This window comes from Gadus morhua, chromosome 20, assembly GCF_902167405.1.
Source record: "Gadus morhua chromosome 20, gadMor3.0, whole genome shotgun sequence".
NCBI lineage: Eukaryota > Metazoa > Chordata > Actinopteri > Gadiformes > Gadidae > Gadus > Gadus morhua.
Window position 1 is genome coordinate 1987851 of NC_044067.1, and position 22810 is coordinate 2010660.

The window sequence follows — 22810 nt, forward strand, 5'->3', positions numbered from 1 at the left end:
GGTTACCCTGCCTGCTGTTTAAACAGGCTGACATGTCAGGAAATAGAACGAGAGAGAGAGAGGGAGAGGGGGGGAGAGGGGGAGGGAGGGGGGGGAGAGAGAGAGAGAGAGAGAGAGAGAGAGAGAGAGAGAGAGAGAGAGAGAGAGAGAGAGAGAGAGAGAGAGAGAGAGAGGGGGGGGGAGAGGGGGAGGGGGGGAGAGGGGGAGGGAGGGGGGGGGAGAGAGAGAGAGAGAGAGAGAGAGAGAGAGAGAGGGAGAGGGAGAGGGAGAGAGAGACAGGGAGAGAGAGAGAGGGGGGAGCCATCGGGGCCAGGGGATGACTCACCCTATGGGGCCTGAACAGCTTCTTCAGCTGGCAGAGGAGAGGAGGAGGAGGAGGAGGAGGAGGAGGAGGAGTGAGAGAGGGAGAATGAGGAGTGGGAGAAGGAGGTAGAGGAGAATGAGGAGCGAAAGGAGTCAGAGGAAACAAATGTGGAGGAGAAGGAGAAAGGAGGAAGAGGACAATGATGAGGAGGAGGAGTGGGGGTGGTAGTGGGGTGAGGAGGGGTCTAGTGATGGGTGGTGGTGCTGTGAGAGCGGTACCAGAGTGATGTGACCAGACAGTGGGGGGGGGGGGGCACCTCTGGGTACGCTTCTACCACACACTTCATAAAGTCATCTAACAGGCCCACAGGTTAGCCTCTTATTAGGAGGTGTGTACCTCACACCCCCTCTCTCTGTCTATCACTCACTCCCTCTCGCTCTCACTAACACTTACTCACTAATTTTCTCTCTCTCTCTCTCTCTCTCTCTCTCTCTCTCTCCTCTCTCTCTCTCCTTCTCTCTCTCTCTCTCTCTCTCTCTCTCTCTCTCTCTCTCTCTCTCTCTCTCTCTCTCTCTCTCTCTCTCCTCTCTCTCTCTCTCTCTCTCTCTCTCTCTCTCTCTCTCTCCCTCTCTCTCTCTCTCTCCCCCCCAGCGCCCTGTACGTGGTGGACCTGAAGAAGTTCCGTAAGATCGCGGCGGGGGACCGTCTGCGGGGGCAGTACCAGGCCCTGAGCCAGGACCCCAACAGCCTGTCCAACCTGGACCAGGTGAGCCAGGCCCCGCCCCCCCCCGCTGATGGGCAGCTGTCACAACCAATGAAAGAAGCCCCCAGGTCAACACTACAGGCTTCTAAACTGGCTTCCTCTCTCTCTCTCTCTCTCTCTCTCTCTCTCTCTCTCTCTCTCTCTCTCTCTCTCTCTCTCTCTCTCTCTCTCTCTCTCTCTCTCTCCCCCCTATCTCTCCCTCCCTCTCTCCCTCTCTCTAGGATCTCCCCAACAACATGATCCATCAGGTGGCCATCAAGTCCCTCCCCCAGGAGTGGCTGTGGTGCGAGACCTGGTGCGACGACGCCTCCAAGGGCAACGCCAAGACAATAGACCTGGTACGTACCGCTAGGCTAGGCTAGCTCCACGTCCAATGCTAAGACGCTAACGAGGAAGAAGGGAGTGGCTGGAGCTGGTACGTAGCGCACAGGCTAGGCTAGCACAGCGTCCGACGCTAAGATGCTAACAAGGTAGCAGGGAGGGGATGGAGCAGGTACGTACCACCCAAGCTAAGCTAGGCTAGGCTAGTACCGCGTCCAACGCTAACACAGAACCAGGGAGTGGATGGAGCTGGTACGTACCGCCCAGGCTAGGCTAGGCTAGCGCCGCGACCAACGCTAATCCGCTAACGCGGAACCAGGGAGTGGATGGATATGAAGCGGGGAGATTAGCATGTGAAGCTAAATGGCCCTTCCCATAATGCTCCTCTGGTGGGTGCGCTCGTTTTCTCAAAGTTCATTTTTCCGCACTTACTGCTCGGGGACATCCTTCATTCCCCGGTCCCTCAGACGTCTTCACGAGGTTAACGCCGTTAGGCTCCGTGAGAGGTTAATGGCCCCGCACTGACTCACTCACATACCAGCAGACACTTCCCTATCGACCACCGCTCCCAGAGGGGGGGAAGCTACCGACACATCCTCAGGCCTCTTCCAGAGGAGGGGGACGGCGGGTTTACTGGACTCAGGGCGCTCTCTCTCTCTCTCTCTCTCTCTCTCTCTCTCTCTCTCTCTCTCTCTCTCTCTCTCTCTCTCTCTCTCTCTCTCTCTCTCTCTCTCTCTCTCTCTCTCTCTCTCTCTCTCTCTCTCTCTCTCTCTCTCTCTCTCTCTCTCTCTCTCTCTCTCTCTCTCTCTCTCTCTCTCACCGCTTAGCCGCTCAGACACTTGAGACGCGGCCCTAATGTCCTTCTAGGAGTGCAGGAAATGAAATTAGGTTCAGATGTCTGTGTCAGAGAGTGGAGGGGGGGGTGGTGGTTCCTCTCGGTGACTGATGTGTTTACCACCCCCCCCCCCCCCCCAGTGTAACAACCCCCGGACCAAGGAGCCCAAGCTGACCGCGGCGGCACGGATCGTGCCAGAGTGGGTGGAGTACGACAACGACATCAAACGCCTCCTCAGACGCATCCAGGACGGGCGGGGGGGCGACGACGAGGGTCCGACGCCGACCGCGACCGCCACGCCCGAACCAGAACCACAACCAGGTGAGCCCCCCCGTCGAGAGGGAAGACCAACACTAAGCCACCCAATGTTATAATGTGGCTCCGCCTTGAAAACGGCTGGGAGACAGTTTGGTGGCTGATGCTTTGTGTCGGTTCTGTCTCTCTCCTGCCTGTGTGTCTGTTCCGTCTGCATGTTCTGTCCGCCTATCTGTTCTGCCTGTCTCTCTGTTCTAACCGTCTGTCTGTCTGTTCTGCCTGCCTGCCTAGGCGGAACATACAGACAGAGCATACAGACGGAACTGTCTGTTCCGTCTGTATGCTCTGTCTGTATGTTCCGCCTATCTGTTCTGCCTGTCTCTCTGTTCTAACCGTCTGCCTGTCCTGCCTGTGTGTCTGTCTGTTCTGCCTGTCTGTCGTTTCCGTCTGTATGTTCTGTCCGCCTATCTGTTCTGCCTGTCTCTCTGTTCTAACCGTCTGTCTGTCTGTCTCTCTCTGTGCCACAGAAGGCAAGAAGGACGAGCTGTAGGCCCTCTGAGGAGGAAGAGGAGGGTCTTCCCCGTCCCGTCGTCCGGGAGACGTACGCGTGCTGCTACGGAGGTCGTCCGCCGAGCGATCACCAAGCCAAACAAAGAACAGAACTATTTTTTCACGGACATCTGAACTTCTTTTTTCCCCCGTCGCCCCTCCGTGTTTCACCTCGGCGTCTCGATTCCACCGAGCGACCCCAGACCGCGTTGACACACATTGCACTGAAAGCGCATGCATGGAGTAATTGCTACGGCACACTGGTTTAAAATATGATATACACCCCGCATCGTGACAAAAACACAGTTTGATCTCTGCTGAAACGTCTTCAAATGCTCAAACATAAAGCTGTAGATGCAGCTGTCTGGCTTGGCATATTCTTTAATGTTGAAGTATTAAAGTGAAGAACTGGTGTATTACCCAGGAGCAGCCTGCCACGGTAGACGTAGCAACGGTATTAATACTGGGCCTGGTGCCAACACTAGTTAGAATGAGTGGTCGGACATCACAAGACCTGGTTTCTGCTCGCTGTAGTTTTGGCTTCGTCACTGATCAGAGAATTCTCAATCACACTACAAATGATTTGAAATGATCGTACATTTGAATACTTATTGATTTGCAAGCAATCCTACTTTCCATGCCATGAAATATTGTCTCAGGAAAAATCAAAAACAATCATGCAATAATAAAGTATTTATCAATCTGCTCAATCTTAAAACGAAAAGTGGGAATAGATGCTCTCCCCAGTGGACCACACAACTTGTTTACATTTCAATCTTTCTAATAAACACCCGTCATGGAGGAAGCCAGTGTGGATGGTTAATTCAGCTCTGCACTCAAACTGTCTTCTCAATTCACATTGAATAGGGATTGATTGAGGTAACTCAGACGGTTACCCATAATTCCATAGTGCAAGGTCGAACGCGTTCCAGTCCACTGCAGTAGACTGACCACTAACGAGCTAGAGGACGGAGATTCAGGAGGAAGTAAGGAGTTGCGCTGTGAAAACAACCAACTAGGATCGTTTGCAGCATCAATAATTCACTGCAAAAATGGGGTTAGACAGCTTCCTTGATTAAGAAACCACCACCACCACTGTCAAAAAAGTCAGAGCTACGCGCGTTTAACACAACACTCGTGATCTCTGCATAAATAGATCTTTATTTACATCTCAGAAAAAAAATCCATTCCTCTTAAAAATAGTTCCTATGTACATAATACATGTAGCTCTGTACATTTCAGAACAAGTATCCGAGAATGGAAGGGGGAATTTCAGGACCGCAATGCACCGACCGGATGCGGCGTTCCTTCAGAATTAATATTTTACTCTTTGTGAAATTCCCTGCAGATGAAAGCTTCATAAAACACGGCCGATCAATTGTTAGCATAGCAACAGATGTTCCTTCCCTCGCTGCCGCCGCGCGGACTCCAAAGGTTCCGTTGTTCCGTAACGCGGACGCGTCTTCTTCAGGACGGCCCTGGATCACACACCACTCCCTGGGTGCTCATTAAAAGTGATGCAGTTGGGTTTAACTGGCGTTCTGCGGGCCAGGGGGGGGGCCGGGGGCGAAGGAGGAGGAGGAGGAGGAAGAGGAGGAGGAGCCACGTTCTGCTGGCCAGGGGGGGTCCCCCGTAGAGCGAGGAGGAGGAGGGGCCACGTTCTGCTGGCCAGGGGGGGTCCCCCGTAGAGCGGGGAGGAGGAGGAGGAGGAGGAAGGGTCGAGGCGCTGGCCGGCGCCAGGGGACAGTTTCTGGAGCTTTGATTGGCTTCCGGTCGTCATCAGTTGAAGCCGAACTTGAAGCTGAAGGGGCCCCCGCCCCCGCCCCCGCCGCCCCCGGAGCTGAAGGGGTTGAAGCCCTGGAAGCCCTGGTGGAAGTGCTGGTTCTGGTGGGCGCCCTGCTGGGTCTCCGGGTCCATGGGGTCCTCCCCCTGGTCGAACTTCGCTCTCATCTCTGGGGGAACAAACGGAGAGGAGGCGTGTGACTGCTGCAGCCCTCACACACACACACACACACACACACACACACACACACACACACACACACACACACACACACACACACACACACACACACACACACACACACACACACACACACACACACACACACACACACACACACACACGGATGCACGCAGACACTTGTACGCACACGTGCGCGCATGCCAGTACACGTGCACATCAAGCCAGAGCTACCGGGAAGCAAGTAACAGAATGTGGAGCAACAGAATGATACACGTTACTCATAGCGTACTTTTTTTTTTTATATTTCACCCCACTACCACCAAAATGTAACATTCTTTGGGCGATGAGCAAATAATAAGCAAGTATTTGCTGCGCAGCGCCTCAGAATTGGAACTATTCGGTTGCCTTTCTGTTCAAAAGATCATTACGAACTGAAAACTTTAGTTTTTCAAATTCAAGACCGAACCCTTAAGGGCTTTGACAACGTGTAATGTTATACATCCCATAACAACACTAATCGATAGATTAGTAATGTTATAAATCCTATAATAACGGTAATCCATCGATAAATCGATCAAAGAGGAGGACTGAGGGGCTGGTCGGAGGACGGGAACACAACCCCCGGGACGGGAACACAACCCCCGGGACGGGAACACAACCCCCGGGACGGGAACACTACCCCCGGGACGGGAACACTACCCCCGGGACGGGAACACAACCCCCGGGATGGGAGCAAGACCGGGACGCTGAGGCAGCGCTGAGGCAGCGCTGGTGTCACCGCCGGTCACACCCCCCCCTCGCCCCGCACCGACGGCGGCAGAGGGGGGGGGGCCTCCAGAGACCCGCTGAAATTCACCGCGGCGACGGCAGCGCGCCAGACAAGATGGCTATCCCCGTCCGGCCCCGAGGGACCGGACAGATATCAGAGTTAACGAGTCCTCCGTCCGACGACACACACTGCTCAGAATCACTCCATCAGATTCATTAGATGACTAATTAAGCTATTTAATCCGCTCCCTCGTTGGCTACACTTTCCTCGGGCGTCGCCGTTGGTTCTTGAGTCCAGCGGCTGAGCTCCCGCCCCCCAGCTCTGATTGGTTCTGCCGTTGTTGGGCCTTTTTGGGAGTGGCCGTCAACGGGCCGGAGGCCAGACTGAGACAGGAAGTGAACTCTGAGATCAGAAGGGTCCAGCCCAGCCCGTACCGGGGTACATGTCCCGGGGGGATGAGCACTTCCTGTACCCTGGGCCATAATAGGTTAACGTACCGGGGTCTGTGAGCACCTCCTTAGCCTGGGCCAGGGTGTGGGGGTCTTACCGGGGTCTGTGAGCACCTCCTTAGCCTGGGCGATGTCGATGAACCTCTTCTCGGCCTTCTTCTTGTCCGCGGCGTCCATGAAGTTGTCGGGGTGCCACTGCTGCGCCATCTTCCTGTAGGCCTTGATGATCTCCTTCTTCTGGGCCGTCCTGAGAGGCAGACCGGGGGGGGGGGGTTAGTCACATCAACACGGGGGGGGGGGGGGGGGGGTTTGGGTTCATAACCTGGTGTTTGGTCTGTGATGGTGAAATACCAGAATAAAGGACGTGGATGGAGGGTGATACTACAGCAGATAAAACACGTCTATTGGTTCTCAGAGGCACCGTGTATCGTGACATAGTTCATAAAAAGAAAATACAGATTTTCTCTAATTCTTTAGATGACTGTGACAGGGATTTCTGTGGTCACATGGGCCGATCAGCCAATCACCGTGACAACCAAGACCCAAAGAACCGCCTAGCCTCCACCCAGGAGGAGATCTGCCCCCCCCCCCCCCCCCCACCTACCTCTTGACTCCCAGGATCTTGTAGTAGTCCCTCTTCTTGGACTGCTTGAGCAGCTTCTTGGCGCGCTCCAGCCCCTCCTTCACCTGCCGGTCGTTCTCGCTGTGCTTCTCGGCCTCCTCGTAGTCCCCGATGGCTGAGAGGGAACAGAGGGAGGGGGGTGAGGAGGAGGAGGTGGAGAAGGAGGTGGAGGAGGAGGAGGAGGAGGAGGAGGAGGAGGAGGAGGAGGAGCAACAAACCCACCCCCGTACCCCTCGGTCCCGTACCCCCCCCCCCCTATCAACTCCCCTCCCTGATGCCGTCATGAATCGGTCCTCCCATTCTGAATTGAAGCTAAGTGGCTACAGAGCAGCTCTCTAGCCATCGGGGATGACAGAGCATTGGTCTTTCGTTATGAACAACACGAGTCAGGGCTGTCATTCATTCATTCATTATAGGATGGTGGAGATGAAGAGATGTGTGGCCATGACTCAACACGCCTCATCCCTTCATCTGTCCCCGTCCCCCCCTCTGCTCAGTCCCCCCCCCCCGTCACCCCCTCTGCTCAGTCCCCCCCCTCTGCTCAGTCCCCCCCCCCTCCCCTCGCCTGCCAAGTTCTGCCATCCTCTTCAAGATGTGTTTACCCTGCGATGTGTACTGAAGTGTGTGTGTGACAAAGAACACACACACACACACACACACACACACACACACACACACACACACACACACACACACACACACACACACACACACACACACACACACACACACACACACACACACACACACACACACACAGGACGCCGTCGCCAATGTGTTCTGACAGCTTAAAAGCCTGCGTGAGATCCCTCGTCGTCCCCCCCGCCCCCCCCCCCCCCTCTCCCCCCCGCCGGGCAGCGTCACGCCCACACCTCATAATGTGTGTTAATGACGGCCCCGCCCCCCTCCCCCCCGGGCCCCCCCTGCTCCAGCGGTGGTCTTTTATCACCGATCGTTGGCTGATTGTGTTTGGTCTCGCAGCTCCTGCAGTAAAGCGGGGTTAAGGCGACCCGGGAGGCGGGGTCTAAACCCTCTGAGGAGACACATCGACCCCATTGGTTAGTCTGGTCGTGTGTCTGAGGGGGCGATCAGGTCAGACCCCCCCCTCCCTGAGAGAGTGCTGGGGAAACATTACAAACACCCAGGGCCTGAGCCAGACACACCCTGGTCTGAGCCAGACACACCCTGGTCTGAGCCAGACACACCCTGGCCTGACCCAGACACACCCTGGCCTGACCCAGACACACCCTGGCCTGAGCCAGACACACCCTGGCCTGAGCCAGACACACCCTGGTCTGACCCAGACACACCCTGGTCCACACAGTGGTCGTCTGACCCTAACCCAGTGTGGTCTGACCTAACCCAGACACCAGCTCCAGCATCATATTAATACGAGCAAATGATAAGAAAGGAATGACTTGGCGAGCGCAGTCATAAGACGAGGATTCGATGAGGGTGACATAAATCACCGTGGCAACGGAGAAACGGCAGAAAACAAACCGAGTTGGGGGAAGAGATGCACACTGCACATTAGCTTCAGCAATGTGGTGCATTCCTGCACACATTCCAGTCCTAATAATTCATAATGTCGGCGGCACCTCATCGAACACACGATAAATCACCGCGAACAACGGGGTCAATCCCAAATATGTGCTGAAATGCACCTTCTAGATCCATATTTTTAGGAAGAATCCTTTATATCTTCTGGATAATGAATCATCTCCCATTTAAATAAAAAAATAAGGAATTCTTAATTAAATCATGCAGTGGGAGACCACCCGTCTGCTCTTTGTCTGAACACTGGCAGCTCCCTCCATTCGTTATAAAACCAACATCATTCGTATTATTCTTGTGATGTTCAGCAGAAACCATCACGAGGCAGACCGACGCAGAAAACAGATCTGAATTCTTAACCTTGGGCCGAGCGTGCGAGAGAGAGAGCAAGGGAGAGCGCGCGATAGAGAGAGAGAGAGAGAGCCTGCCAAGGACTGGCTGTGTGTTTGATGAATGAGCATCTGTGCTTAACTGGTAGCTGTGAGGCAGGGCAGCTGTAGATCAGCCAGGATGTGCTTACTTTAAACCCAATAGATTCCTGCCGGGTCCGATCTGAGCCCCCTGTTCCCGTTCTCCTCCCCGCTGCAGACCGGCCTGTACAGCAGCCCGCTGAAAGACTCTCCCAAAAAACATAAAGCAGTAGGATCAATGAGAGCCCAGGGAAGGGGCTTCCAGCTTGTGATGAAGCAATGGCCGCAAAATGTCCAATCGAAACCGTTTCGTATGAGAAAGAGCAAAGTATGACAAAAGATGGAGAGAAAGGTCTAACAAAGGCTTTTTCTCCAGCCAACCGGATTTGGCGGGAGCAAAGAGCTTCACTTGGCACTTTAGTTTTCCGAACAGCGTTTTCTTAAACGCAAACATGAGTATTTGAAGGGTTCCACGAGGCTAGGGGACACACAATGTTACAAAAGAACAGTGTTGTTGAGGCAACAACACTGTAAACGTTGGTAGAGAGAGCTGTGGTGCACTCTAGTTGTATTCATGAGTACAGCTCTGCTTGGGTCGTTTTCCCGATGCAGAAATCTGTGACCCTGAGTAAATGCGCAAATAAGGGGCCCCCCCGTATATCCCCCGTATACCAAAAAAAGCAGCTGGTCCAATCTCATCGTGTGACACCCGGCTGTCCAGAAAGCAAGGCCAGGAAATAACGACGGCCACAGTAGAGGAACCCAGCGGGGATCTCCATCTCTTAAGACCCTGGAAGGTCTGCAGGCTCAGAACTGAAGACAGAGGTTGGCGTTGAGATTCTGTTGGTTTTAGAACCTCTGGTTCTAGACCCGGAGAACCGCCGTCTCTGATTGGATGCGCTTTGAGAGGTCAAAGTTGACATTGTTTAAAGGTGATATAATATACCACCAGGTGTGATTGGGGTGTGATTCGCCGTCACAAGCCGTTTTGTCCACCTAGATGTGTGCTGGATAGATCAGTCTACCAGCCTACCCCCTGGACTGTCATACATCTATCTATCTATCCGTCATACATCTAGGTGGACACGCCCACTTGTGATTCGTGATCAGACACACCTGTTATGTGTAATGTGTCCCCTTTAAACTTTGATCTTAGTGCCACGGTGGACCCCGGGTCGCGCTCCACGCTGACCCCCAGAGGCCCACGGGGGTGGACCCCCTGAGAGGAGGTTGGTGGTGGAGGAGGTGGAGGAGGTGGAGGTCCCGACCGGCTCCTACCTTCTTCGTACTGCTCGTCCTGGATGTAGGCCTCGGCGCGGTCCTTCAGCGCGCCCGCGTTCTCCGGCTCCGCCTCCAGCACCTCGCTGCACACGGGGATGGCTCGGCCAGGAAGCTGCGCCTGAGAGACGGAGACCATACACGAGTGTTTACCCTCTCACCCTCCAATGGCAACACAGACAGTCTAGATGGAGGTTCATACACACACACACACTCATACAGATGCCCTCACACGCACACGCACACAGACGCCCTCACACGCACACGCACACACACACACACAGACGCCCTCACACGCACACGCACACACACACAGACGCCCTCACACGCACACACACACAGACGCCCTCACACACACACACACACACACACACACACACACACACACACACACACACACACACACACACACACACACACACACACACACACACACACACACACACACACACACACACACACACACACGTCAATAAATAGGACATCGTTTCACTGGACATCGTGTCCCGGGTCCGTCCCGCCGTGGTCGTGTGTCCCCGCTGATGTGACGGGACGTCTCATGCATTTTATTCAGTGTGAAACGGCGGCTAAAAATAGGATTCTCCGGGTAGCCGGGACACTACTCTGGGTTGTAACTCTGGCAGCGAGAAAAACAACGTGTGGGACTTTTCCAGAGAGTAATTGATGGAATAGCGCCGTTCCTTCTCCCCGTGCGGTGGGATACTGCCATGGCGCTTTGTGCCGGCGTGCAGCGGACCGGATCTGGGGGCGCGGTCGGAGGGACGGTTAGAATGAGGACCGCTCTGTGGAAACACCGGAGGAATATCGATCCAAACCAACTCCAAAAAGGTTTTTTTGCAACGCCTTCCTGGAATAACGTGCAGCAGCAGCTCAAGCCTCAGGACCGAGTGACTCCAGAGAGCTTAAAGCTGTTGCTAAGGGTTTGAAGTCGGACTCCATTGGAAACTGCAAATGTTTCAGTCAATAATTAATGCACTTCACAATCGCACTTCGTATTGAACTTGTGGTTTGTATTGTGTTTAATGTTGCAACTGTGTACTGCTGTCAATCTTGGCTAGGTCTCTCTGGTAGAATGAGACTATCCTGGTTAAATAAAGGATCCAGTAACAACTCAACATGAACCAGACAGACGGGCCGAACAGCCTTCATTGTTCCACCACACAGCTCGAAGGACGCCCGTCGCACCACCAGGCTAGTGGGACACCAGCCACACCAAACGTGTCGTTTATCTACGTCAGGGAGTCGGTGCTGCGTCACGGCTGGGGTGGAGGTGGTGGCATCTGTCTGTCGGTGGGTGGAGGAGGAGGTCGAGGTGGTGGCGTCTGTCGGTCGGTGGGTGGAGGAGGAGGTCGAGGTGGTGGCGTCCGTCGGTCGGTCGATGGGGAGGTGGAGGGGGAGGTTGAGAGGGAGGTGGAGGGGGAGGTTGAGAGGGAGGTGGAGGGGGAGGAGGAGGGGGAGGTGGGTCGATGGGGAGGTGGAGGGGGAGGTTGAGAGGGAGGTGGAGGGGGAGGTTGAGAGGGAGGTGGAGGGGGAGGTTGAGAGGGAGGTGGAGAGGGAGGTGGAGGGGGAGGTGGGTCGATGGGGAGGTGGAGGGGGAGGTTGAGAGGGAGGTGGAGGGGGAGGTTGAGAGGGAGGTGGAGGGGGAGGTTGAGAGGGAGGTGGAGGGGGAGGTTGAGAGGGAGGTGGAGGTCCTACCTGTGCCAGGGCGTGGCAGATGCGCTCCTTGGCGTTGTGGGAGAACTGCGGTACGTTGGGCTCCGTCTCCATCACCGCCTCGTACTTACTCACCGCCTCTTCGTACCTGGAGGTCAGGGAGAAGAGACGGAGAGGTTACACCACCTAGCCCCCAACACACACCCCATTACCACCTAGCCCCCAACACACACCCCATTACCACCTAGCCCCCGACACACACCCCATTACCACCTAGCCCCCAACACACACCCCATTACCACCTAGCCCCCAACACACACCCCATTACCACCTAGCCCCCAACACACACCCCATTACCACCTAACCCCCAACACACACCCCATTACAACCTAGCCCCCAACACACACCCCATTACCACCTAGCCCCCAACACACACCCCATTACAACCTAACCCCCAACGCACACCCCATTACAACGTAGCCCCAAACACATGCTCGCTCACCACCTAACCCCAAAACACGCTCGTTTACTACCTAACCCCCAATCACACACAATATTATCCTCTCTCTCTCCCTCCCTCTCTCCCCCCCCCCCCTCTCTCTCTCTCTCTCTCTCTCTCTCTCTCTCTCTCTCTCTCTCTCTCTCTCTCTCTCTCTCTCTCTCTCTCTCTCTCTCTCTCTCTCTCTCTCTCTCTCTCTCTCTCTCTCTCTCTCTCTCTCTCTCTCTGACGGGCGTACCTCTCGTCCTGGATGAGCGACTCTGCAGACATGATCTGCTTGTTGAGCTTCTTGACCTTCTTGTAGTGGGCGTAGCACTGCTTGTGGTCGGGGTCCAGCTTCAGGCACTCCCTCACCTCCCTGCCAATCAAAGAGCAGGGGCGGAGCTACAGTCTCAGGGTTCATTCATGGTACCAACCCAACTGTTGAGCGGCGCAATGTTTCTACAGTGTAGGGAGGTCCTGGTCTCAGGTGATGTTATTATGTGTGGGACATGTCCATGTCTCAGGTGATGTTGTAAAGGTTAGGTGAGGGACATCTCGTGTTCTCAGGTGATGTTATAAAGGTTATTACGTGAGGAACATGTTGGGGTCTCAGGTGATGTTATAAAGGTTATCTCATTGTCTCAGGTGATGTTCTAAGGTTCTTACGTGAGGGACATCTCGTGGTCTCCATGGTGATGTTCCAAAGGCTCTAACATGAGGGACGGATGTTCTAAAGGTTCTAACGTGAGGGACTGATGTTCTAAGGTTCTAACATGAGGGACTGATGTTCTAAGGTTCTAACATGAGGGACGGATGTTCTAAAGGTTCTAATGTGAGGGACTGATGTTCTAAGGTTCTAACATGAGGGACTGATGTTCTAAGGTTCTAACATGAGGGACGGATGTTCTAAAGGTTCTAACGTGAGGGACTGATGTTCTAAGGTTCTTACGTGAGGGACTGATGTTCTAAGGTTCTTACGTGAGGGACATCTCGTGGTCTCCATGGTGATGTTCTAAGGTTCTTACGTGAGGGACTGATGTTCTAAGGTTCTTACGTGAAGGACATCTCGTGGTCTCCATGGTGATGTTCTAAGGTTCTTACGTGAGGGACTGATGTTCTAAGGTTCTTACGTGAGGGACATCTCGTGGTCTCCATGGTGATGTTCTAAGGTTCTTACGTGAGGGCCATCTCGTGGTCTCCATGGTGATGTTCTAAGGTTCTTACGTGAGGGACATCTCGTGGTCTCCATGGTGATGTTCTAAGGTTCTTACGTGAGGGACATCTCGTGGTCTCCATGGTGGTGTTCTAAGGTTCTTACGTGAGGGACATCTCGTGGTCTCCCAGGTGGTAGTAGATGATGCTGAGCTGCAGGAAGGCCTTGGTGTTGTCACTCCTCAGCTTAGAGGTGGCCTTGAGGTCGCTGATGGCCTTCCCGTTCTCCCCCATCTGGATGAAGCACTCGGCCCGCGTCTCCCTGCTGCCCACGTCCCACACGCAGGTCTGGGGGGGGGGGGGGGGGCACGCAGACCGTCAGAGGGGCTGTCAACAGGCTCCCAGTAGGCATCGAAGGTCAACCAGGGACTCTGAAACCGGTTCACCTCGAGACCCAGAAGACCGTCTCAGTGCGTCCGTGTCGAGACCCCGACCGCACACTGAGAGAACTCACGTCTTCTCGGTGTTCACACTCACACACGCACCAACTGGATCAACAATCATTTTACAAAACCCTGCTCTAAACTAACCTCACACTGGGCGAAACCCAGGCTGCTTCCCAAAGCGAAGGCTGCAGCCTTGCTAGAACACTTCCTTGCGAGTCGCGTCCTGATGAGATGAGGCTAGAGTGCCGCCTAGTGTTTGTAGCGTTCAGAGTCTGGAACGACTTGCTAGTGTGGAAGCGTTCCGCTTCCGCTTTTTAAATATTGCTCCAGTGTTAAATATTTTAATATTTTAATTGTTGTAATTGTTATTGGCGACAGTACTTTGATTAAACACCACCTACTTACATATTAAAACAAATCAATCAATGCAAAATATAGCCCATCATTACGTTGCAAAAACGTTTGAAAGAAATCGCACAGGTACATTTTTTGCATTGACATGATTAATCTATAGAAAGCAATACGGCACAAAATATTTCTGAATCGTTCAAATAACTTCACTTGTGTAAAGCAATGTGTATTGCTTTCTATACACGATTTTAAAATATCCCGCGCAGCGTGTGAACGCAAAGGATTGTGGGTATTCTGGCTCGTTGAGGATCCATCGGTGGATCCTTGAAAAATCTCGGAATTCTCAAAAATAAAGGGCGCGGATTTCCGAGTGTCCTCAACATCTGAACAGTGCTCGTCGGCGTTCTATGACGGAGCGTCCTTCAAAGGGCAGCCTTGGAGCATACTTCCTTCACATTGGGAAACAGCCCCAGTTCACAATATTCCCCATTAGTGGGTGAATCCATTCGACATGTGGTACATTAATACAACTTAAAACAACGTACACAAAAAGTGAATTATGAAAAATCATACCCAATCATTGAGAGGAGGCAAAACCAGCAGAAAATATGTATCAATGTTCCCTTTTCATCTTTAAGTGACTATGAACCCTCCTATGATTGACGGATTTCTCCATCAAGAAAATATGCCACCCACAAACGCACCCTCCAACGAACCCCCACACCCACACAGACACACACACACCTCGATGATGGTGTCCAGCATGGCGGCGGCGCCTGGGTAGTCCTTGGCACTGAAGGCGGCCTTCGCCTGGGCCAGGAGCCGCTGGATCTCGTCCGCTCTGATCAGCTGTCCGTGGGCCTCCGTCTGCTCCTGGGCCGTCGGGTGCGAGTGGAGCTGCGGGAGGGACGGCTTTTAGGAAGGGCGTGCGTCTTTACGACAGGAACAGGAAGACTCTGTCTCACACGCCTTGTTCACACTACATGCGTCCGTCGACGGATGACCGAGGGCGCGTCTGACGTATGGGGGACTAGTCTTTGTAGACGCATACTGCAGCCAATCAAATCGCTTCCCGCTACAAAGCCCATGTGTGGATATAAATACAAAAGATGACACAAACAACAGGTGACTAAAACAATCCTAACTATAGCACATTTCTTTAAAAATATATTTAACGGCCGGATAACTTCTTGACGCAGGCCATGGAGCCGCCGGAAAGGATTGACCCGGAAATGCATTTGGAGAGCGCCCCATGCAAGGTCAATAAGATCCGTGGACGGACGTGTACAGTGTGGACGCACGCGGCGTTACGTAAGTGTGAGAGAGTGGATGACATGCGGCATGGGTCGGATTCAAACCCACGGCACCACGAGGTGTACCCAGGGGCAACCAGGGTTTAGCCCCTGAGCCTCCATTAGGGAGAGAGGCCGTGTTTCATGACACCGGCGGTCGGGCGAGAGTGGATCCATTCGTGCCGGGAGAGGTTTAGAAAACAGGGCGGACAAAGACAGAGAGAGGAGGAGGCCGGGCTTCAAAGTGGGGGGGAGTGCACCGCGATCGCGCTCTCCTGCCTGTACTGGACTCCATCGGGGTCGGGGATGAAGACGCTACGCCGACTCTGAAACCTCTAAAAGGGAGAGCCGATCCCTTCAGCTGCAGCTTACAGCACCACGACCACAGCCGTAATAAAGGTCAGCGTATTCACAGGAGCCATCTCTGCTAACGGCCCTCCTTATCTGTTTCTTTAAGCCATAGAGCCGGCCGCCCTGTGCGTGTTCGCTGCTAGCCGGGCCGGCGGGGGGAGAGCACTGGACCAGCGCCCCCTGCTGCTACGCCCCCGGGCATCGTACCCACGAGATACGGCTGCGAAAGAAGCCGCGAGGAGAGATCGCTATCGGCCAGGCTTCAGGGCCATTGGCAGACGGTTGATTTGAATCCTAAAGCTTTCTCACACTCCCTCACACACACACACACACACACACACACACACACACACACACACACACACACACACACACACACACACACACACACACACACACACACACACACACACACACACACACACACACACACACACAGCGCTAACCGCTTACAACGTGACCTGCAGGCGGGGGAGAATGCGAAGGTTAAGCGTGTGTCAGCGCGTTCTTCTCTCTAAACCCGCCGGAGCTGGACCGCCGAACACCTTTTCAATGGCTCCTTTCCGCTGTGCGTCCGTTCGAACGCCAGTCATTCAGTGTGTTCAGTGGCGTTGGCGGCGGCGGCCTTGCGTTGGCAGCAGCGCGTCGGCGCGGACGCAGAGTGAATCACTAAGTTAGAGCGGAGCACTAAGTCAAGGCGCCCCCTTTGAGGGAGACACTCAGAGTGGAGGGGAAGCATTAGGAGGACATCAGTGGGGGAGTTATGGTGGAGAGCTGGCCTCTGCTGACCCACTGCAAGCCTGGGAGTTGCAGTAACCGGAATAATGAAGAGCCATCAAAGAGACTACAATGCTTGAAGGTTTCGGACTACAAAGATGGGAGCAGGGTTATATCTGGGCTTTAAAAAATAATTAGATGGAATATTTCCCATCTTTTATGAGGAATTACACCAAGAACCATACACTTTGGTTTGACTTTGCTCCAGTTAAGAGCAATGTTCCTTATTTTCAATACCCTGAAACTAGTAATCAAAGCAAATATTCAGTTATTCTAATTAGTTCAAAGCTCTTGTCTATACAGAATCTGTATTAACAAACCCTCCACACACACGTTGGGACTCATGAGAAATCACGACAGAAGATAAAGATTTACCCAGCGTCAGAACCTTCCTACAGTCCAACAGTGACACCTCCTGGTGGGCGGTGGTTCCACACTTCCCTTCCTCAGCCTTCGTCTGTGTACTAGTGTTGACACGGATTGACCCTCGTGTCCCCCAACACTCACCACTCTCTTAAAGTCGCTCTCGGCCTCGTCCAGGTTCCCCTGTTTCAGCAGCAGGTTCCCTCTCTGCAGCCTGGCCTGTTGGAGACAACAACAACACACAGCCCAGCATGTGTTACCACAGATCACAGCTGACATCCTCCCCAGTGTTCCCAGTGTTTGGATTACGCAACATTAAGCTGGTTTGTGAACTCCCTCTGGTAGGACAGCAGAGACCCGGAGCAGGCCGGATGAGTGCGGTTCTTTAAATATTCCCGTGACCCACTAAGTTTAGACCCACTAACTTTAGTTAGTGGGTCACTGCCTCTCTGGGTGATGCACACTACCGAATGGAAAGCTGTGCGCGACTTTTGATGTGATTGGATATTGTAAAGAGAGAAAAAAAAAACGTAAAAAAAAAACACAACCACGGATCAACCTTGATTGAACTCATAAAGAATTGATAAATAAACTGATAATACGCAGATGGCGTAAAGATTGAGGCGCGCCACGTTGTCAGCTGTAGCCCACAGCCCTTCCCACTAAGGATACTCCCACACTCGCTCAGGGAGAACTCTGGCCGCCTCAGCATTTGAATAAACTGGTCGGGCTGAGCCTGATTCAAATGACTTTCCACATGTCGGACTCACCGATGTGAAGTCGGGCTTCAGCTCGATGACCCGGCTGAGGTCCGGCAGGGCGGACTTGGACTTGCCCATGGCCAGGTACACCGTGGCTCTCCTGTAGAACGACATGTAGTTCTGTGGATCTCCATCTATGGGGGTAATGTGTACATCAGAATGTGCATTCATAAATATACTTTTTATTTTACCTTTATCAAACCAGGAAGTTCCTTGAGATTCAAATCTATTTTCCGAGTGGGTCAAGATAGCGCAGCAGTATAAGGTCACAAGCTCACGTTTGGCGGACGTTTTATTCCAAAGCGTCTTACAGTACTGTGAATACACACATTATTGGCCTCAGTAGAATCAAACCCTCAAACATGGAAATTTGAATCTAGATTAAGATACACAGGACCACATACACACAGACGCATGTATCCATATAGGGCTTTTACACCGCAACATGACATTGCAATGACCGTTTCCATTTTGGAAGCATAGGAGCATTGGGCAAATGTTAGAAGAGAAAGTCTTAATGTATTTAGTCATGGTTTTTCTGTCTTTCTTTATTTATCCGTGAAATAATCCGTTATTTAGGGGACTCTTGATGTTTAAACTACCCCAGCATTTCCAGTACAATCTTCATCTAAGACATGGCACAACCAAGCTTTCACTAGCCCATGTTACAGTTTATTCATCTTTACATAAGGATGTAACGGTAGGACAATTCTCTGGAGTCCTATCAATATGTATGAGTACCGCCCAGACATGCATTCTGCTGTACCAGCCCTATTAAAGTGTTCATAACAGGTGAGTGGTGGCATGTTGTCCCTTACCAACAGCAGCGTGGAAGTGTGAGAGAGCATCAGCCAGCTGTCCCGCCGCCAGGAGCTTCTTCCCCATCGCCAGGTGACTCTCCACACTCCCGTCCGTGTCACAGTTCACTCCTGGGGGACAAACAGCAGTGAGAAGCAGGACTTGAGTCAGATGCACAGGGAACCCTTGTGATCCACCCTTGGCTTCAAAGCTGAAAAGTAATACTCGACCGACCACTGAACAACAACACAACAGCAGGTGAAAGTGGAAGTACGCCTTGTGTTTAATGATCCACCCGGCTACCTCAGGACCTCAGGTCCTCTTCAGTAAGTCTGTATTCCGTATCTACCTAGAAATAAGCAGAACACATCGAGAATGTAGCCCTGGATAAGAGACTATGTTCTCCAAACCAAGAAGCAAAAGCATTTTTCCTGCTGGCAGAAACCCTGACAGCGAGCTAGCTGGAGTTAGCTGGAGTTAGCCTGAGTTAGCACGTCTCCTGCTGCTCCCCAAGTTCAGACAGGACGGTCTGAAACACAGGGACCACGATCCAAACCCAAATACACAAAGTGTAACTTCCCAAACGAGCCAAGGCAGAGAGGGTCAACAGAGAACCAAGCTTCACCTACCTTCATAGCGGAGGTCGATCAGCACCAGAGCGTAGGGGATGTAGGTCAGAATGTGCTGCATAGAGCTCATGGAGACCATGATTCAGAATCTCCTTCTTCTTCTTCCTCCTCCTGCTCTTTTTCGTCTTCTTTAATCACAGCTTTCACCTTGTTGAACTGGGGTTAGGAACGATCCTGACAGTGACATGGGGTGACAGCTACAGCGGTTTGAGGTAGCACCACTTCCCTATGCAAGACATCGAAGACCCAACACAATGCACACGGCCGGTCGTGGGGGGCGCCGATTGGCTGAGCGATCGGGAGGCCCCGCCCCCCAGGCGTGGATCAACGGAGAGGGGCCACGACAGCCCTGTCAGAACGGGGGCCACATCACTGGGTTGTTTCGATGCAAATTAACTTGAATAAACAAAGATAGTTTCCTCCACAGGGGATTCGAGAGAAATTTAATAAGAATCGCTACCGGAAAAGACAGCTGTAGTAAGTATGATGTAATATGTCATCATAGTGTATTCTACACATGGCATTATTTTATTGGTAGGATTGCAGGATCGAAGTAGGCTTTACACAATGGCTAATATACATAAGTACACACAACATCAATAATAATAGTAACATTCTTTATTATTTACTTGACTTTTATTCGCCGATATCTAAAAACAGAGCAGGATATATACAATAAATACACAGGCAACGGAATACAATCTAAAACAAACTTTAACATTGTGTTCATCTCCTGGTCACACATAGGCGTTGGAGGAGTACGTCTTGCTGCTCCTGGTAACAGAGGAGGCTTTGCTGGCCCTGCCTCCTTCACTGCTACCCTGGGAGGACTTCCCCCCCAGGTCCCCCGCTGAGCCTATAGACGAGATGTAGGTCCCCTTGCCCGAGATAGCTCTGTAGTCCACAGGGACGCTGTAGTCAGGGACACCTTTGGCCTTGGAGCTGTATGGGGGTGTAGTTGGTGTTAGACGTACCGTTCTGGGCTGAACGAAACCTTTATCTATCCAGGTTGAATACACTGAGATATGAGGGAAGGTACGATTGAGGCAAAGGTTTAGGTAATGCTTCAGTCCTCGTCAGTATAAGGGAAGGGGAGATAGAGCAGACACCTTTGCCGATATTGTATAACACTTTGGAAATAGGACCTGACCAGCGACTAAACAATAACAGGAGTGAGCTGTAGGGGCTGGTAACTATTCCTTAGGTGCTATAAAACAAAGAAAGATTGAAGAACAGTTTGAGTCTAAAGGACGTGTAGACACCAGAAGATATGTGCCCTTGTAATCTGAACTTTAGAAATACTTGAGCAACTGTGTACTCTTATAACCTACACTGCCAGCTCATAACGCTGATAACATGAACTAGTCTACGGGTTGAACGAGAGGAGCCATGTGTTCGACTGTGGGCCTTCACTGTACCTCGACTGGCATCCCTCCATCCCAGAGAAGATGCTGATCAGCAGACCTCCGACGACCAATAGGGTGGAGCCTGCCCAGCCGATGAACACGCCCACTCCGATCTCAAACCTGCAGGGGGGTTGTACCAGCGGGCCGAGGTGTTAAACATTCAACACGCACCTGTTGCACCTTTTTAAAACGACAACGTGTTGACCACGATGACTAAGGCAGTCTCTAAATGTAAGTTGTTTGATGCCTGGTATCGTTATCATATAGATAAACAGATGAGAACAGAAGCTACTGGGTGATAGAGTAGAGTAGCTCTCTGCTAACCCATAGCTAAGGGGCTGATAGCCACTGATAACCGCCATTCAATCAAGGGATGGCGCTCAAACGGACGCATTTATCACATACTTTTGAGCTCTGAAGTTCGGGTCTTGGAATTCCGATCGTATTTTGTTCCCGTAGAAGGAGAAGGCCACCATGGAGCACAGACCTACAGGGATAGCGTTCCCGAGAAAAAATGATCAAACCGGAGATGGACGTTGTGACAGTTGACACAACGACAGCGTAATGTTTAAGACAAAAGGACACGAGGAACCCGGACGACATGCTGACCTGAGATGAGGTAGTTCATCCCGGCAGCGAACGTGACCCTGGCGTTGGCGATCTCGGAGCCTCCGATCTTGGTGCACTTCATCCCCACCAGGAGGAGGACGGAGCCGAAGAAGGCCAGGATGATGGAGATGATGATCAGCGCGCGGCACATGTGGATGTCCCCTGGTTGGAGGAACAGACGTGGTCTCATGTGTGCGCTTTAACGTTTGATTCATCCCCAAAACACGTCCCTGGTCTAGGCTGACCGACGGTTCTGAGGTGCAGAGTTGTCCCGGTTAACCGCCACGCAGTTTCCCTTCTTTCCCATGAGCTATGTCAGTCAACAGAGCGAGAACAACAACATAGCAACAATAATAACGACGACAAGGAGAATAAATATGGAGTTTTGATGAGGAATTAGATAAAGCAATACCGAAAACATGTAACGGAAACAGACTTCCCTCTCTCAAACGGCCCTCACTCTCTCTCTCTCTCTCACCACCAAACAAATGTCAGTCTCTCTCTCTCTCTCTCTCTCTCTCTCTCTCTCTCTCTCTCTCTCTCTCTCTCTCTCTCTCTCTCTCTCTCTCTCTCTCTCTCTCTCTCCCTCTCTCTCTCTCTCTCTCGTCAACAACGCTCATTTGGAGCTTCCCCCATTCCCGGCCTTCCGTCGTGTGATGGGAACACGCCCGGAGCGAGATGCCCTTCCCCAGCTGACCTCTGACCTCTGGTTTACTCACAGTTCAGCGCCAGCAGCGACGGGATCCCCTTGCAGTCGGAGACCCCCGTGGAGTCGGAGATGCAGTCCTTCCAGAGGTTGGAGAAGTAGTTTGAGGTGGTCAGCACGATGCTGTCCACCTCGGACCAGGTCCAGATCTCCGTGGGCATGGTGGAGCACACCAGGATCCACCCGAACACACACACCACGAAGCAGCCCATCTCCATGTACATCACCACGGTGCGGTTCATGGCTGCGGGGCTCCTCTGTGCGCGCCGACAGAGGGAATGAGACACAGCAAGGGCCTGAAGACAGTGCTGCTGTCTCCTCCACCGACTGAACCCACTGTACACACACATAGAGGTTTAGGATTACAGCTACGCCTGCCCGTCCACTCACACCAAACGCACGCACGCATGCACGCGCACACGCACACACACACACCTGACAACAAGTAGCACCCAAGTTGCACCCACATCAAGGCCTGTTTACCCTCTCACCCTCCAAATAGCAATACACACATTCTAGATGGGGGTTCATACACACGCACTCACACACGCTCACACTCAAACACACCCACACACTTTCAGACACAGACACAGACATAAACGAAAAATACATACCCACACACACACACACACACACACACACACACACACACACACACACACACACACACACACACACACACACACACACACACACACCCTCTCAGACACACACACACACACACACATACACCCACACAAACACACAGATATAAGCACGTAAACACAAACATGGGCACATTGTATATTTTCCATTAGATGTTTGGCTTCATCTCTAAAGGTCACACTGGTTACCACTCAGTGTTTGGTGTTGGGACAAACCCCAGCCTGCCAGCATGAGTCACTCAGTTTCGTGTACATTTGACCCTTCGTCCAATACTTTTCAACCAATGTTTCAATA

General features: G+C 52.5%; 3 protein-coding genes and 2 long non-coding RNA genes across 5 annotated transcripts in view; 3 read left to right on the forward strand and 2 right to left on the reverse strand.

Annotated features, from left to right (window-relative positions):
* uggt2 (UDP-glucose glycoprotein glucosyltransferase 2) overlaps window positions 1-3832 on the forward strand; it is a 53102-nt gene extending 49270 nt beyond the window's left edge. Inside the window, exons 36-39 of the mRNA XM_030342655.1 lie at window positions 956-1070; window positions 1289-1405; window positions 2364-2544; window positions 3006-3832. Coding sequence (XP_030198515.1) covers window positions 956-1070; window positions 1289-1405; window positions 2364-2544; window positions 3006-3028 — 436 coding nt within the window. The 3' untranslated portion in view covers window positions 3029-3832. The remainder of the gene's footprint in view (window positions 1-955; window positions 1071-1288; window positions 1406-2363; window positions 2545-3005) is intronic.
* A 317-nt stretch (window positions 3833-4149) lies between these two features.
* On the reverse strand, window positions 4150-19426 carry dnajc3a (DnaJ (Hsp40) homolog, subfamily C, member 3a). Its single transcript, XM_030342656.1, has 12 exons — window positions 19151-19426; window positions 18542-18652; window positions 17733-17857; window positions 17107-17181; window positions 14924-15076; window positions 13549-13730; window positions 12487-12606; window positions 11792-11897; window positions 10076-10196; window positions 6816-6948; window positions 6310-6458; window positions 4150-4979 (listed from the first exon to the last, which is right to left on the reverse strand). The coding sequence occupies exons 1-12, from the start codon at window positions 19227-19229 to the stop codon at window positions 4807-4809; spliced, it is 1527 nt and encodes a 508-aa protein (XP_030198516.1). The 5' UTR covers window positions 19230-19426; the 3' UTR covers window positions 4150-4806.
* Window positions 12776-13518, forward strand: LOC115532779 (uncharacterized). Its single transcript, XR_003974116.1, has 3 exons — window positions 12776-12888; window positions 13172-13276; window positions 13324-13518. It is a non-coding gene; the product is annotated as an uncharacterized LOC115532779 (long non-coding RNA).
* Window positions 19427-19475: 49 nt separating the features above from the next.
* LOC115532780 (uncharacterized) lies at window positions 19476-22014 on the forward strand. Its single transcript, XR_003974117.1, has 3 exons — window positions 19476-19627; window positions 19898-20019; window positions 21887-22014. It is a non-coding gene; the product is annotated as an uncharacterized LOC115532780 (long non-coding RNA).
* Window positions 19754-22710, reverse strand: LOC115532776 (claudin-10). The gene is made up of 5 exons (XM_030342657.1): window positions 21885-22710; window positions 21166-21327; window positions 20962-21043; window positions 20569-20676; window positions 19754-20092 (listed from the first exon to the last, which is right to left on the reverse strand). The coding sequence occupies exons 1-5, from the start codon at window positions 22219-22221 to the stop codon at window positions 19888-19890; spliced, it is 894 nt and encodes a 297-aa protein (XP_030198517.1). The 5' UTR covers window positions 22222-22710; the 3' UTR covers window positions 19754-19887.
* Window positions 22711-22810: the final 100 nt, after the last annotated feature.